The sequence below is a fragment of the Vanacampus margaritifer genome, chromosome 4, assembly GCF_051991255.1.
Source record: "Vanacampus margaritifer isolate UIUO_Vmar chromosome 4, RoL_Vmar_1.0, whole genome shotgun sequence".
Lineage (NCBI taxonomy): Eukaryota > Metazoa > Chordata > Actinopteri > Syngnathiformes > Syngnathidae > Vanacampus > Vanacampus margaritifer.
Genome location: NC_135435.1, coordinates 27,011,339 through 27,029,006, shown reverse-complemented (window position 1 = coordinate 27,029,006; position 17,668 = coordinate 27,011,339). Strand labels below are relative to the sequence as shown.

The 17,668-nt window shown below is 37.9% G+C and overlaps 2 protein-coding genes across 5 annotated transcripts; both read right to left on the bottom strand.

Annotated features, from left to right (window-relative positions):
* Positions 1-6,443: 6,443 nt before the first annotated feature.
* On the bottom strand, positions 6,444-15,060 carry cenpq (centromere protein Q). 4 transcript variants are annotated; one of them, XR_013293763.1, is made up of 10 exons: positions 14,842-15,060; positions 14,398-14,464; positions 14,143-14,236; positions 13,656-13,724; positions 12,838-12,967; positions 12,518-12,637; positions 11,810-11,884; positions 11,452-11,534; positions 9,290-10,000; positions 6,444-7,637 (listed from the first exon to the last, which is right to left on the bottom strand). XR_013293763.1 is itself a non-coding variant. In XM_077562870.1 (10 exons), the coding sequence occupies exons 1-9, from the start codon at positions 14,896-14,898 to the stop codon at positions 9,886-9,888; spliced, it is 810 nt and encodes a 269-aa protein (XP_077418996.1). In that variant the 5' UTR covers positions 14,899-15,060; the 3' UTR covers positions 8,490-9,699; positions 9,837-9,885. The 4 variants fall into 4 exon arrangements, 3 of the variants coding, with proteins under 3 accessions (XP_077418995.1, XP_077418996.1, XP_077418998.1); XM_077562870.1 differs by lacking the exon at positions 6,444-7,637 and having other exon boundaries at positions 8,490-9,699; positions 9,837-10,000; XM_077562869.1 differs by lacking the exon at positions 6,444-7,637 and having other exon boundaries at positions 8,489-10,000.
* Positions 15,061-15,791: 731 nt separating this feature from the next.
* mrpl16 (mitochondrial ribosomal protein L16) lies at positions 15,792-17,643 on the bottom strand. The gene is made up of 5 exons (XM_077562873.1): positions 17,378-17,643; positions 17,033-17,104; positions 16,771-16,919; positions 16,396-16,689; positions 15,792-16,247 (listed from the first exon to the last, which is right to left on the bottom strand). The coding sequence occupies exons 1-5, from the start codon at positions 17,442-17,444 to the stop codon at positions 16,056-16,058; spliced, it is 774 nt and encodes a 257-aa protein (XP_077418999.1). The 5' UTR covers positions 17,445-17,643; the 3' UTR covers positions 15,792-16,055.
* Between the last annotated feature and the right edge of the window lie 25 nt (positions 17,644-17,668).

The following is a 17,668-nucleotide window of genomic DNA, read 5'->3' as shown; positions in this document are numbered from 1 at the left end:
ACATGGTTGGGAATCACATCGTGTCATAGTGAACTGTGTGGCAATGTATGTTCCTGTCTTTATAAAATGAGATCTCATTGGACTGTGTAAGTGAACCTGAAGGAGTGTCCGTTGAGTATATTATTAATGTCAGTGGCGCCGCTTCAGGCGACGTATCACTAAGAAGGACATTTGTACGTCCGTACCCTGTGACCTTCAAGCGCGCACTGAATACGCATGAAGGGTTTCTTTAGAATTAGGATTTATCTTAAAAAAAAAAAAATACAAAAAAAAATATATATATATATATATAAAAAAATAATAATAATAAAAAAAAAAGGAGAGCAATGATGATGACATGTCAAATCGGTAAAATTACCGAATGAACATTACTGAGCTCTCCAGAAAAAAAAAAAGAAAAAAAAAAGAATTAGGATTTATCATTAAATGAAGATTTCTGTTTGTATTTTTTGGTGAATTGGGACAGAATTTTAAAAATCTGCTTTCAAAGAGATGATGCTGTAATCCCCATTTTCAGGGAAATCTGAACGAATGACAAAGTGGTTTAAAAGATTACACGATCTTCTGTGAGGAAACCAAAACATCCCAAATGACGGCTGAACTGCACAAACGTCTGTTTTGTGACGTGAAAAGACAGAGCTGAAAGTGCTCAGAGGGCTGAACATCTTACGCATTCGAAAAATTCTTTGAAACTTTGGTGACTTGACTACAAAGACGCGCACAGTGACATTTTGTAAACATGACCGTACGCCTGACATTTAGTTGCTTAAAACAATCTTTTGATACTTTTATATTTTATTTATGCTGGTTCTAAAGCAACCCTCCTGTCACAGCAGTGAATACATCTAAAATAGTCACCCTAACCCAGAACGCAGACGTGCAAATCCAGGCACAACAAACAAAAAACAACTCAGATTATAATCGATTCCAACATGGATCATAAAATGTAATCCTTTTTAACTCATTCACTGCCAATGACGGCTATAGACGTCAAAAAATTCATTTGAAGTATTTCTATTAGTTTCAGATTTTTTTCCACTTTTGTCAACAAGAGTAGGAAAACCTAAAAAAAAGGATTGTACGTTTAGAACAGCTATCAAAGTTGTCATTAATCGTGAGTTAATTATTAAAGTCATGCAATTAATTACAATAAAAAAATGAATCGTCTGTCGCCCCTAATTTTTTAATAATATTTTCTTTTTTGTTTGATTACTTAATTAAACTCAAGATTAATCACAATTTTTTTCATACTCCTGTTAACAAAAGTGGGGAAAAAATTAAAACTAATAGAAATAGTTTAAATGAATTTTTGACGTGTATAGCCATCAATGGCAGTGAATGAGTTAATTAAATTATTCATAAAGGCTCAACAGTTACATGCTCACAATGATGCTGGTGTCAAAAAATGAAAGTAGAGTCGCTCCGTGCACTTGGTACCTTTCGGATCTTTTTACTTCTGGCCCATATTCCTCATTAGTGGCGATGATGAGCTCCAGTGATCTTCCGTGAATTCTCCCAATGTGAAGCTAATGCTAACATGGCAGGTGTCGGATGAAATCAACCCCTATCACGATTAGCATTAACCTCAATCTGGGACTTTGTGATCATCACTCACATGCCAAACTCGCTTTTACTGGAATGCTGAAAGAGATCCTTTTTCAGTCAGTATCCAGTTGGTTCAAAAAAAATAGCATCGAACAGTTCGCTATTATACTCTGTGGTTTCGTTTTAGCATATTCAGCTAACACTTCTCTAGGTGTGATGTTCATTTTGATTTTTGTTTGCAGTGAAACCAAAGAAACACAACACATTATACAGTACCTTTACATTTTAGTCAACTTTATCCAATCATGAATTATTTGAAATCTATTCTTAATACACTATATGGCACTGTTACGATGTAAAGAATGACGTGAAATCTAAGTGATATTTTATTACGCCCGGTGGATGTGAGGTATTCACTGACCTGTCTCGACGCAGCTCGACTTCCTCTTTCACCAACTGGAGCAGGTTCACCGTGTCGCATCCCTCCGCCCTCTGAGCGACTTTCCATTGTGCAGCTCATCTGAATGTGGGTGTCTTTTTCTTTTAAGCATTTGTTTGTGACTCATGTAAAATCCCCAAGAAAATTACACATCAAAACTTTGTTGTCATTCAATTGCCATTTATCTTATATGTAAATGCTGCCTACAGAAGTGATGTGATTTCATTTCTTGAAATTTACCGGGTTATTTACTGTTATGCTTGCAATGTACAAGATATGGCAGTCGTCAATGCACTGATGTAATTAGGTCATAAAGTATTCGGGAAAATTAACTTAAACTTAACCCTGGTGAACCCAAGAACCCTTTTCTTCTTTGGAAAATTATGAATTATACATTAAATGACTGCTATAAGTTCACTGAACACCAAAATATGTTTTTTTCATTTTTAACCCTTGTTTTTTGAACTAGCTCAGAGTTGCTAATTTATCAAAATATATATATAAAACATACTCCTAGGCATTCTGCAACATGATATGAAATAGATTAACAAAAAAAAAACACAATTTTACCATCTGATGGTTTGCTGAGAAGATGGTGGTTTTGTTTGGATTGATTTCCAGCTCAACAAAACCGCATGTTGCCAGCCATCTTGTCACCACCACTCTGGCTCATGTAATTGCAATATTCATCCACTAGATGGCCCCATGCAGGGGTCAGAAGTGGCACTCTGGACTTTTGAAGTTAAATTTGTAAAAAAAAAGAAAAAAAAAGGTCTTTGTTATTTGAGTAGCAGAATTTATAGGGGCCAAATTTGACCCCGTGAGTTCTCCAGGATTAAATTCATTTAACTCTGAAGTTACAGACTTTTAAGTGACATATAATGGTAGACAATTCTCATCCACTAGAGGGCAGCAGGTAAAATAAACATGTGTTCCTCATGTTGCCATTCATAAAACACAGTACAAATTTTGGTATAGGGTGACTAGATTTAAGGAAGCTACAATTTCACTGAAAATGAAATATACAATATAGTGTCACCAAATGTCATCGCTTGGGCATGGGGGCGGGGGGTGTAACTTTAGCTAAGGCTAAATGCTATCTTGGTTGACAGTTTAAACAAGTCAATGCACTTAACATTATCAAAAAAATAAATATTGCTAGGACCCGGCAGCTATTGGAAGCTGTCTTTACCTCGCATGGTAACATTGGAAATAGGCATTCAATTATGCTAGCATGTTAGCATGCTAACTTTAGCCTTTGTCACGTAGCGTTAAACACCACAATTGCGAACGTAACGGCGTTCTTGGCTCAACAACAGCTATTCTGACTCCATGCTAATTTAAGCAAGGTTTATGAGTCCCGCTTTGGTGCGAGACGCTTGTCTAAACATGTGCGGCGACAGCCATTTTGGAGAGTTCAGTGTGCATACAAATAGGGTGTAACTGCGACTGGTACCACAATTTTAATTTCACAATTTTTTGGAGAAATGGGAATATGGTCACCCTAATATAAAGCTAAATTCTCTAGTGTCTCCACACTGACACCTTCAATTGTGTCAAGTGATGAGATTAACTCATTCACTGCCATTGACGTCAAAAATTCATTTGAACTATTTCTATTAGTTTGACATTTTTTCCCACTTCTGTTAACAAGAGTATGAAAACCTAGAAATGTGTTTTTTTGCACATTTAGAACTGATATCAATTTTGTGATTAATCGTGGGTTAACTAGTGAAGTAATGCGATTAATTACGATTTAAAAATGAATTTTTTTGACGCCCCTGATTTTTAATAATCTTTTCTTAAAAATAATATTAAAAATAAAAAGAATCATTTTTTTTAATTTAAAAAAATTAAGAAAAGATTATATTATAATCTTTAATAAAAAAAAAAACTAGGTTTTCATACTCTTGTTAACAAAAGTGGGAAAAAATGTTAAACTAATAGAAACAGTTCAAATTAATTTTTGACGTCTATAGCCGTCAATGGCAGTGAATGAGTTTTAATGGGAGCAAAAATGTCAGTTATGGGAGTGTCCCAACATGGGGATTTTGAGCGCCGCTCTTTTCCACTAAATGACTGTGAGTGCATTTGCACACAATCCTCATTCGACTTCTCAGGTCAGTTCGCATGAGATCGCCAGGCAACCAAGTCATAGCGATATGATTCCGAGAACCCAAGGTGCCTCCCCGTCAACTCTCACAAGCGCGCGCCCCTCTCGCTGAGGGGAACAGGTTGTCCTCATGCAAACTGTCGCCTTGCATTCTTGATATAAACACGCAACGTGATTGGATCGAGAAAGCAAATGTGAAAAGAGATGACATAATAGTTGAATGGTTGGCATCAGTGGGCGGGGGGGAAGAGTAGTCAAATCAAGGGGAACCCCCGTGATGTGGAAATTCACAACTGAGGTTTCAATTATTATTATTTTTTATTAGATTTTTTTTTAAATTCATTATTATTTACTACTTACTGTATTATCCTGTCATTCATTTTTACTGTTTTCACATACATGTTAACTGTTCAGCAACGTCTGATTCTAAAGGATTCTAAACTCGCCAAAGAATTCCAATTCCTATCAATTGTCTACTTTCAACTATTTGATAACCCGCAAGTGAAAGTGCATGGTGGAATTCTGCAAAATTCATGACAACTTTCTCTTGCTTTTTTTCTTCTTTCCAAAACTGTGTTTGCGTGCGTCACTCGTCGTTTTTTTTTTCCACGTGGGCAACATTTATGACGTTAGACCGTTTTTCCGTCATGAACAGATTTAATCTCGACAGACGTGCAGCTGATATGATCTGATAACATTTCACCTGCTCTCTTAGCGACACGTGAGGCAGTTTAAGGGGAAAATACATTTGCTTTTCTTTCTTTTCATCTCAACAAGGCAATCTTTTTGCTGTCCATAAAGTGCATCATTTCACCGTGCTACTAATATCTACACAAGCAGAAAAAAGAAGAAGAAGAAAAATCTAGACACACACTATGAGCAACAAAGTGCATCAACTCAGAGCCATCTTTCATTTTGACATAAAAACATTCGGTTTCCCCGATTTAAACCCGGCGTCTAAAATGAGCAGATTTAAAGGAAGTGTGGGTGGTCTTTTTTCTTCTTCCAGCAAATAAATAAAATACGGTTCATATATTTCAGCACTTTTATTTAAGTTGTCATAGAGGCAAACACAACAGACACAAACAAGTTACTCTGTTGATTTGGATTTAAAAATAAAATTAAATTAAAAAAATCACTGATGATATTTATGAGCATCAACCTAGCTCAAATATTTTTGGAACATTTTTGTTCCTGTAAAAGTAGTTTTTCATAAATAAATAAAAAACTGATATGACATAAAATACGTGTATGAATAATATGAATAAAGAAAAAGTTTCATCAAAATATCGAACTGTCTTTAACATTTCAAAGTATTTAAACGGGATCCTATTACATTTATCAGAAAAACATCAGAAACATTATGATTTCACCATCTTGTGTAACTTAAAAAAGTAAAAAATAAACATATTTTTATACATGAAGGAAAAACTGACCTCATTATATCATTTCCCCAATATGCTCCCATCATGAATGTTAGTTTGTGTAGTCATGTAATTTAAAATCACTTCATTTTTAATTTTCCTTCTTTTACCAGATCATTTTATGTTTTTTTATACATAATGTTACATTTTGATTATTTGCAGGAATTAAATCTAACGGTCACTTAAAACAAAACAAAACTAAATGAAAAAAAGAACAGTTGGAGGGATTGGAAACGAAAATGTTATAATGATAATAATTATTGTTGTTATTAAACTGTTAATGTGGATGTTTCACATTTCAAAAATTGTCATTCAAAAATGTCACACGCCCTGCTTTTCATGCTGTACACATGAAAATAAATGAGTAGTGGCGACATCTACAGGAGAGCATCAACTATTGCATGAACCCAATCTTTTTTTTTTTCTTCCTTTTCTTATTCAAAGCAAGTTGACTTAACTCGTTTTGATTCATACGATTTTAGGCTAATTTGCATAAAATTAGATTAGAATTACAGCCTGATTCGAAAAATCAAAAAGCAGAAACATTGTCAATTAACATAATCTGCAGAGTATTTAAACGATATGAGCGTTTTAAATAAAGATATCAAAGAGGGTAAGGACATTCAGATGAAAATGTTTGTGAGCAAATAATAATCACTTTTCTGTCAGTCAACCCCAATTGCTCATAACACTAATATGTTCTATGCAGCCCTACGATTCTAAATATAGCATTCTGATTAATAATTAAGCAACCAAAACCCACCCGTTTATATCGGCCATTTTGTCACTTGCTGTCGACTGAAAATGACGTCACATTTGCTCAGCGGTAACGACCAATCACGGCTTACCTGTTTAGCTGAGCCCCGATTGGTTGTTACCTGAGCAAATGTGATGTCGTTTTCATTTATTTCATTTTTTTTTATTTAAAAAAAGAAAAAAAAAGGGGAGGGGGGTTACTGCTTAACTCAAACTAGTGGGATTTTTCCTCTTTAAAATGAAAACCTTTCTAAACAAGAAAACAGTGCCATGTGCTAATTTACTTGTCATAAATTCATGAGGACGCTTGTGAAGCAATCACACACAAGAAAGAGAGAGAGAGTGAGTGAGTGAGGAGAGAGAGAGAGAGAATTTTAATAGTCAACCGAGACAGTCTTTCTTTCTTTATCCCTGCGTCACTTTAAGACGCACACCAAAAAGCAGGTAAGGCACAAATCTTTCATTTTGCACATTTCAATTTGGATCCTCGCTGGCTTTTAGAGGTCACACAATAGTTTCGGGGTTAATATGTGCTCTACAAATTGACCCCTAACAAATGTACAGTAGAAAAAGATTAAGTATGCTATTTTGTCGACCAAAGTAGGTGTGACTGCATGTGTTGTGTTCCCATGCCCACTAATACAAACAGGTGAGATGTAGGTGCATGTTTGAAGACTCCCCCAAGGCAGATTTGGCTCCAAGAAATAACATTCTTGTCCATGTAGTCATGACTTTGTACTAGAACATCGAAAAGTACAAAACCCAACGCGTTTAGTTCTTAATGACATTTGATTGAATCTTACAGTGAAACTATCTAACCACTGCATAAACTCATTATGTTGTATAAACGCCCCGATTATAATCTACAGCTTGATTAATACTTAAAATTTGAGGTATACAAGATGTAGTTATGCTCAAATTTATGGCACATGAATGCAAGAAAATAAGTGCACCTAAAGTAGAAAAGTGCGTAAGATTTTAGACCATTCCGTTTGCAAGCAAAGAGAAGTTTAGGGTCCATACGGTCTGGGCGTGATGTGGAAATCTTTGGAAAGTTGCACAAGAAGCCCACGCTCATAATGCAATCTTGCTTTTTGTTCACGTAACAAGCCATTGTGTCAAGTTTTTGGCTTTTGTCAAAACAATTCATAAACCACATCCAAGTTGTCGTAAAATTTGAGTTTCAGCATCATGACGCCCTCAATGGCCGCCGTGAACGCAACACACAAAGTGGAACAACTTGTGAACGGCCCGAGCAGCTCTTGGCAGGCGGATGCGGTCCGAGGAGTCCAGATGACTGCTACCTTGCTCATTTTCCTGGTGGGTGAGGTATTCGTACCCTTTATCACGAATGTCTCCTCTGTGTAAGAAACGGGATATTGAAGTTGCTTTCGGGGCAACATGGTAGCAAAGTACTTCAGAAAAAAAAAAAAAGTTATAACATTAAAAATCCAACCCAATATCTCAATCTGTGTCAAAAGCCAAATAGGGTAAAAGTCAATTTAGGGGACTTGAAAACAGGACGTGTAATAATTTTACACTCACTACAGAAAACTCTTTAGTTTTCTCTTCAATATTGCCAGATATTAAAAAAACATTTTTCACCAAATCACTTCTTAGGAGGCATGCTTCGTCAGGTTTCGTAAGCGGGTGGACCAAAACGCAGGGAGAAGACAGGTATGCTCAAAAAAGAAAAGAAAAAAGGGACCGGTAATTCAATTAAACAAAAAACAGGTACTAGTTGCCCAACAACACAAAATCAACAAAGTCCAAATCAAGATTCAAAGTGAAACAAATACGGGGAAATTACTAGATATTTACAAGTTGTTTTTAGGCCAGTTCTGACCTAAAAGCATTTGAGGCGAAAGTAAACAACCAAAATGGCGGCAAGTAGGAACGAAGCCAGCTTTGCTTCCGTGTGAACAGGGCCTAAATACTAGGGGTGGGGAATCTTTGAATGTCTCATGATTCGATTCCGATTTTGGGGCCTGCGATTCGATTCAGAATCGATTTTCGATTGAGAGCGATTTTTGCTTCAAAATGATTTGATTGACATTGATTTTTGCTTCAATCTATAGATGTGCAAGGAATTGCACACTACTACTCCAGTCTGACTCGCTAATGCTAATTAGTGCGCTACTTGCGGCACTTTTATCACTCAAAAGAACGGCTCCACACTGCAAAAAAAATATATAAAAAAAACTTTTATTGGAATAACTTGATCATGACTTTTTTCTTCTACTCTCTAATGTGGCTACAACTTAACAGTGTATTGGACCGCGTGGAACCACACTGCCACTCAGTGGCCAAATTGGGTACAACATGAACAGCGCTCCAAATAAAGGCACACACAGACAAAGGCAAGACAGTAGGAAATAATTTAAATAAAATGGATTTTGGGACATTTAAAATTGATTCTGAATCGGGATTCTTATGAGAATCGATTTTTTTGGCACTCCCCTACTAAATACACATACTAACGAGACAACTAGAGGCACATGGACAAGACACACATTACTGAGGGAGCCGATTGGATGACACGAGGGACTGGGATCACAAGCACTGGACGGACATGATATAACTTGACGAGACAATGACGCGGAAAACAAGACAGCTAAAATCTAATCAAAAGCAACAAGCATGGATCGTTAACAGTTTTCTTAAAATGGAACCCACGGGTGATCAGATACTATGAAAACAGCAGAGGGCCCAGAATTGAACCTTGTGGAACACCAAACGTTCCGTTATACATACCTGAAACTGACTTTGTAATAAGTTGTCCATGGAAAAGTGAGTTTCAGACCGTTTTGTCCACTGTCTCGAGAAAAGGACCTTCTTCAAACTGCTTATCGTAATTTTGTCTTGATAAGAGTAGGAATAGATATTTGGGTGGAGCTAAGCGGTCGAGCACAACCTAATAAATTAAGAACTGTGTCTTAATGTTTATGCAGTATATAATGAATTAGAGACAGATGTGTTGTCTTGCCTCCCCCCCCTTAAAGGTGGGCGTACCTTTAAACGTGCTTGTGGTTTGGGCACTCGCAAGGAGTCGACGCCATCTCCTTCGCAGAGGCAGCAGGGAAGAGACTCGCTCCGCCAGCAGTTTTCGAATCTACGTCCTCAACCTGGCTCTGGCCGACCTGGTGCTGATCCTGCGGACCCCCCTCATGTTGGGATACCTCGCCCACAACAACAGCTGGCCGTTCGGGTTCGCCTTATGCCGCCTGGTCATGTTCCTGCGAGGCTTGGGTTTGTACGCGTCGGCCTTCCTGGTGTGCGCCGTTGCCCTGGAACGCTGCCTGTGTCTGCTGAGGCCCGTGTGGGCTCGGCTGCGGCGCCCCGTCTGGGCCGTTCCGTTAGCCTGCGGCTCGTCATGGCTGCTAGCCACCATCCTGTCGGCCCCCTACCTGCACAGCGCTGTTCTGAAAGAAAACAACGGCACGCACCAGTGCCTTGAAAGCGGGACGTTTGACACGGGGCTGTTTGTCACGGAGACCGTAGCGGGTTTCATTTTGCCCCTGCTGGTGTTTTTGGGGAGTAATTTGGCCATTGTGCTCACTCTTCAGCAATCGGCGCCGATGAGTCCGACCTCTTCTTCCCTCTCGGCTTCACGCAGGATGGCCAGGATGTACCAAGTGCTCTTTTTCACCATGCTGCTCTTCCTCATCTGCTGGGTGCCGTACTTCGTATGCCGATTCCTGCGGGCTCTGGCTGAAGGACGACCTGAGAGGGCGTCACTTTTTCAAAATGCATCTTACGGAACATACATCTCTCTGTACCTGGTGTACACCAAGAGCGCCCTTAACCCCGTCCTCTATGTTTTCGCCGCCCGAGGCCTCGGCCGTGCCGTCCGGGCTTCGGTGGTCTCGACTATTGAACGACTCTTCAATGATGAGTCCATTGAGTCCATTCGCAAAAGATCGCTTAAGAAATCCCAGATTTAGAAAAAGGTATCAAATCAAATAGAACTCACACTCGCCTTATTGATAAGACAAGCAATGTGATAGTGGCTGTTTCTCAGGATCTTGCTCGATTTAATTCACGTCGAAACGTTCCATAGTGGGGACTGAGCCACATCTCTGCTAGTGGACATGTTGATAAATGCACTACTTTTTACAAATAACAGATTTATTGTTATCTGCGGAACAAAAGGATAAGCTTGGTTACTTTTTTTCTTTACTGTAGTAGAATATATTTCCTTTTGATTGCTGAGTGGTTCGGAAAATGGATGGATGGATGGATGAGGACTACGTAAACAAGACTGTAGTTTCAGGGGTCACCAAAGTGGTGCCCCCAAGGACCACATGAGTAGCCTGGCCTGTTCTAAGAATAGCTCACCAGTTATGGGGGCATTGTGATTTTCTAAGAATGAATAAAAATGATAGAAACACAGTGTTGCATTTGGGTATTTGTCGGTTTCCAAAATGAATGTCAAGAATGACTAGAAAAATTCCCGCTGTCACTAACTACTGTTTTTTAGAATCCATTTTGTATCGTATCAATTTCTCTGGTAAAGCGCCGCGCCACCAGATTCGAAGTTTTTGTGTCAACCAATTTCTGTAGTTAAATTGCATGGAGGACCAAAACTGCCAAAATAAAAAAATGAATAAATAAATAAAAATTTATATAAATGAAAAATACTATTTATTTTTGTTTCCTTTCCTTTTTCCTTTTAATCTTTGAATTACTTATTCTTCTTTTTTTTTACATCAGTTTTCATTTTTTTAATTTGGACAGATTTGATCTGACCATCTGACGTACTTCTGGATCAATCAGACAAAACATCCACATTTTCTCTCAAGAGCGGCAGTCAGGGCATAACAATTGAGCTGTTTGACACATAATTAAAAAGTGCAAAAGGGGAAAGGATTGGGAAATTCTTAATATTCAGTGTGGGATTACTTTTATTTTTTTACAAATGTAGACTTTTAAAATTTTAACATCATTTTAAACAAAGTGTCCGAGTACTCACTGCAGCTATTTCAAAACACCTTTGCAATACTGTACCGCCATAACACTTCTATATATAATCTTGATTTTTTATTTTTTATTTTTTTTAAATGTAGCATCTAGTTGCCTTTTGAACAAGAAGCACCACCAACAGAAAACAATTCAAAGTTCATCTACGGTACATGTTTATGTGCTTGTGTAAGTTTTTTTTTTTTTTTTTTTACCGCTTCTTCTTTTGCAAGATTGCTCCCATCTTGAGTGCGATGATCTCACGGTCTTCATCCGGGACCTCTTTTCTCAAATCAGCCTGAGGCAAAAATAAAAATAATATTGCACTGAGCACATACTTTTGAATTTATTTATTTTTTAGAGTGGGGGTTTTTACCCAATAGTTTTAGCAAATGACTCCATCTATGCTATTTAGAACTTGGCAGTTCGTCTAGGAAGGAAACGCAACTTCAGCCATTTTAACCACATTTTTGACAGCGAGTCGTTCAACAATGAAAACCGCTATTATGCAACAGTGAACACATTGTGAAACCGATTTATGTTATTGCAAAAGTGTCCACCATTCATGCTCACCTCTAAGCTCCTTTCATCTTTCCGAGGCGGGTGAGACGGGAGGTTGAGGACAGCTTGCTTGGGTCTCTGTAACATCTGACAAGATGACTTCCGTTTTGATTAACTCATTCACTGCCATTGACGGCTCTAGACGTCAAAAATTCATTTGAACTATTTCTATTAGTTCCACATTTTTTCCCCCCACTTTTGTTAACAAGAGTATGAAAACCTAGAAAAAAAGGTATTGTACATTTAGAACAGATATAAAATTGGTGATTAAATGTGAGTTAACAATTGAAGTCTGACGCCCCTAATTTTTTAATATTTTCTTTTTTGTTTAATTACTTATTTAAACTCAAGATTAATCACTACAATTTTATATCTGTTCTATATGTACAATACATTTTTTTTTTTGGTTTTCATACTCTTGTTAACAAAAGTGGGGAAAAAAGTGAAACTAATAGAAATAGTTCAAATGAATTTTTGACGTCTATAGCCGTCAATGGCAGTGAATGAGTTAATGGACATTTTTTTCACCCCCACTGGTTGTTATTGTTGTTATTGGGTTTCATGGTGAAAGTTGTGAATTTTATTTTTAATAAATCTACAAAAATCTGTAAAGTATATCTATTTTTTTACGTTGCATGTAGATGAATTCAAACATTTACAATATTTTGCATGTTAGTGCTCCTTAATTCCGAATATAATATGCATCTTGATGTTTTGCACCTCCTTGGCTTTCTCCTCCTCCTCCTCTAGTTGCTCTCGTAGAGAACTGCATGCTCGCTGCAAAGAGGCCATCTGCTCTTCTGTGCTCTCCAACGCACCCACCGCAGCCTTCAGGTCTTCCTGGAAACAAATTTATTTAATTAACCTTTTCAAAAGTGGACATTCCTTCCAAAGCAATGCGTCTCATCAAAAACATATGCAGTTGACAAATTGTATATGTAAAATTGATTAACTTCCTGTGATGAGAGTCACGACAGCGGCTTTGATACCGAATGGAGTTCGATTTGAAGCAACATCGAATCCACCTCGGAAACTCTCACCTCCAGGCAACTCAGAGTTTGCTTTGCAGCCTCACACTTCTTGCTCTCCTTCTGGTGGCGCTGCCATGACTGCCCTAACTCCTCGTGTTTCTGCACTGGAACTTGAAGCTGTTCACAATGACTTAAGAACCTAAACAAGGCATTTAATACAGTCATTACAGTGCGTCAATTCGGACACAATTAACTTATTCACTGCCATTGACGGCTATAGACGTCAAAAATTCATTTGAACTATTTCTGTTAGTTTAACTTTATTTTCTCACTTTTGTTAACAAGAGTATGAAAAAAAATATTGTCCATTTAGACCAGGTATAAAATTTGTGAATAATGATGATGATTAATTACAAATAAAATTTTAATCGCCTGACACCCTAATTTTAATTATCTTTTCTTTTTTTGAAAAAATAAAAAAAATAATAAAAAGAGAAAAGATTATTAAAAATTAGTTTTTTGAAAAAAAAAAGAGATTATTTTAAATAACAAAACAAAAGATTACTATAAATTAGGTCGTCAGGCGATTACATTTTTAAAATTATAATTAATCACATGACTTCAATAGTTAACTCACGATTAATCACAAATTTTATATCTGTTCTAAATTGACAAAAAAAAAAACTTTTTTCTAGGTTTTTATACTCTTGTTAAAAGTGGAAAAATGTTAAATAGAAATAGTTCAAATTAATTTTTGACGTCTAAAGCCGTTAATGGCAGTGAATGAGTTAATTGGGAGAAACGTAGTAAAGGTCATTACTTAACTATTTATGTGCTTAAGTCACACAGCTTGAGGGAATTCGTACCACTGTTTCCAAACGGCTCACCTGTTTTTCACAATATTTAGATGGTCTCGGTTCTCCTTCATCTCAGACCGTCTCAAAGCCAGAGTTGTTCTAAAAACATAGTAAAGAGTTTAATTGTGCTTCATTTATTGTATTTATTTGGGGTGTCCAAGAAGTTTCCATCCATAGGAAAAACAAACATTTTTATTTATATTTGTCTACATGACTATCGGAATCCTACTGGAGTTATTATCTTTATGTACCTTGCATCTTTGTCCGACTTAACCAATGAGAACAATTTTTTTCCGATCCACCTCATTGAATGTTTTCTGTTCAATTTTATAGTAACTATGTGACTGCTTCTTGAGCCAGTCCTCAGTTTGATCTCAATTTGTGGCCCTTTATTTACAAAATCTGTAGGGTATCTGAAAAATAAAATTACAAAATGTTTCAAACGATATATGGAAACTTATGGGACACCATGTTTGCTATAACTGTAAAATTGTTTAAAAACAGAAGCCAAACCCACACTATTTCCATGTTCATAATATTCTCCAGCGCAATGATGGAGGATCTCCGGATCGGCTTCAGCTTTTTGGAATCTTTAGGTGCGATTTCAGAAGCTGTGCAGAAGATGCAAGAACACATAAAACAAGGTGACAAGACCGTAACATACTAGAGATTAGGGGTCACCAAAATAGAAAGCCCAAGGAACACATGAGTAGCTGGTGATGGGATATTATGATTTTCTAGGAATGTTTGATAGTCACCCAGATATTCACACCTTTTCTTTTCTTTGGCGATGTGTGGTGTGTAGTCTTGTCATGGTTGTCGTCTGCAGACGGCGAATCCTTAAGTAAAATATAAGAAGTTTGTCAGACAAGCAGTAATAACCGGTGTCAACATGACAAGAAATAGACGGGGTTTTTTTTGGCAGTAGATGTTTTGCCGTGACCGGCAACTCTCCTGCTAGTTTGCCGTGAACGGCTCTGATTAGTCAGTCGCCGGACATCGAATATAGGCTGTTAGCGATATTACCAGCCTAACTCAAAAGTTATTGGAACTCGTGTCTTTAACCATAATGCCACGAAGTAGTGGTAGAAATTTCTGTCGCACATTTTGTTTTGTACTTGTAGTGCTCACGTGATTCACGGCAAAATAACGCAAAGAGGCGAGTTGCCAGTCACAGAAAAATATCAACTTCGTTTTACTTTTTAGTGAGTCTTACCGGGTTATCAGTTGCTACTTTTGATGCTTCCCGATTAGAACCACGTACAGGTTTCATTTCTAATAGCGATTACGTCCGTAATAGTTTGCTTAAGCAAATGTACAACTACTTGTAAAAAACTAAGTGACGATAAACCCTTTTATGATCTACGTTTCGAAAAGCCCAATGGACATTTATACATTTTCCGCGCCAGTTTGCCATGGAAAACACGCATGCGTAGACACACAGCTAACCCCTCATTTTATCTTCTCAGGCACAAATCGATTTCACCAAAAGACCTTTCTCCAAACTATAGACACAAAATATACAAATCCTTTGTGATCTGTGACTTACCGTTCCAATCAAGTCACTTGAGATCGCTCCCTGTACTGCCTTTTGTTAGGAAAACGGAGTTGAATCGCTACCTGTGAGTCTATGTTCGGGACAAATAAAATACATATTCGCTAATGTCTCTCGGAACTAGTTTACACCAAGTACTACCATCATTGCCAACATCAAATGCAATACGTAGGCCTAATTGTTTATCAAAAACATGACAGGTTTTATTCATGAAAAGTATTACTATAAGCGAAGCTACTGTAAACTGTGCTTAAATGGGGGTAAACACGGGCGGGTTGAAGGGAGGGGTGCAAAACTGTACAGTCCCGCTAGAGGGAGCCCTTGTAACACTAGTGGTACTTGTATTACAATCAACGCATTGCATGCATTTTCCCCAGCTGATCTTCAGTTCAGTTCAATAATTGACAATTAATCAAATGGATTTATTTGAATAAAGTTATTTTCTTGTATGAAAATGTCATGCTTGTAAGCATACACATTCTAATTGTGAGATAACTGCTAGGAATTGTTACTTGTAATACTACCGCAGGTGCCGTTATAGTTGAAAATATTTAGTACACAGTAATTGATTAAATGTATTCTGAAAGGGCCTGTACAAAGATACAAGTATGGTACCTTTCGGTGGCAGTTGTATTTCTGCATTTAATGTGTGAACATATTTGTGTGTAATTGAGTCAAAATGTTTATTTCACCCCAACTTGATTGTATAAAATAAAACGAATTTGAACACAAACATCAGATGAAAATACATATGACTGCAAAACATACAAAGAGTTGCATGACTTTTGAAGTTAAGGTTCTTCAAACTGCAGTGAAGGTCGCATACAGTATTAATACCATGGTTGGTCTCTGTCTTTGGACTGCTTTGGGGTCTGTCATACCCTCCCTGGGAAGTAAAATTTGCCTGTGAAGCGTCCGTGATTTTTTAGGTCGAATGGGCTGAGGACCTTCCTGATACCGAGCATGTTTCCTCGGGCAATCTTCCTGAAGGTCCACGGGTTCTGGTTGTTTTTCTCCAGATCGGCCTGAGCCTGGTGAAAGGCTTCTAGGGTTTCTCTACTCATCACCTACAGGAGGAACAGTATTGTAATAATTCAAAATATTGAAACACCTCAAAATGCTTAATGGTGGAGGTTTTGATTTTCTTTTATATCGGATGTCATCATATTGTGCAAATATAATGTTGCGGCTGATGAGTGTACTTTGTAGTCTCACCTTAGCAGGAAAGGGAAGTTTCTTTGCGACTTCAGTCAAAACTTTCTCCACTTCTGCCAGCTCCACTTTTCCTCCCACTTCCACAATAAGACGGCCAAAGCGGATAGGCGTCACATAGTGGTCGATGGCTCCCTTGCCGCCACCCATGCGCTGACCCAGCCCTTTGCGCGTGATTGGCTTGTAAGGAGCACTGAAGCGCCAGAGAGCAAACGTAGTACGGGAATCCGTCTTGCGGTTGATGGTTAGACGCATCATCTCGATGTGCCCCCAGCGGAGGTAGCCCCCTCCCATTGCCTGAGCATCAGCAACAAAAATGTCCCAACACGCTAACAATAAACGACTGAATTCAGGACAGTGTAAAATACATGACCTTACCACAATTGCATACTGTCCAGTTGTGAAGGTATTTGCTGTCTGAGTCGGGCCTTGAATGTCCCGTAGTTTTTTCATCTCCTTCTGAACTTTTTTTAAATTGGGCACCTTGTTCATAAACGTCAGTTTAGGTTTATCTGGCAGCACCACATCTTTATTGAAACAAAAACAAAGACACTGTCAAGACTCACTGTATGTTACAATGCGAGCAAGATCCTTCCAGTCAGACATGGAACATGTTGTGTCGATTCAAAAAGGACTTTACCACTGTAGTTTGGAGGGATTTCTAACGTCTTCAGTCCAGCAGTTAGAACTTTCAAATGACTGTGCAGAAGACCTGTAGACACAGATATTGGCACGAGTTTGACTACACGAAGCACAAAGCCAAAACATCATACGGACAATTCCGAACATCCGGGCATTTCTGATTTTATATGGTGAAAACAAACAGCGTATTGTATTGCTTTTGCCTGTGACTAACCAGGCAAGATTGTTATAGTAGTCAAACAAAATGTCATCACATTTTGAAATCATAATCACAAATCAAATTACGATTCCAAGTCCAAATATATATTTTACTATAAAATTTAATTTAGTGAAGTTTAGTTACCGTTCGGGTGAGCATGGGCGCAGACGGTGGCCACGCTCCCCAGAGCAGCCTTAATGAGCGATATCATCTTATAAATCCTGAAAGAGGCACTTCAACAATTAAAACATCACGTTTCAGCGATGCCGCAATAACATTTTAAGCTGTTTTTTTAATGATTATTTTAGACCGTGCATTGCACAAGGTCGCGCACATCGGATGTGTACGTCACTTAATTCTGTCCTACTTTCCGTGTTGCTTTCCGATTTACTAGCGCCACCTGTCGAGTAGGAGTGTGGGAGAGCAAAACGAAAA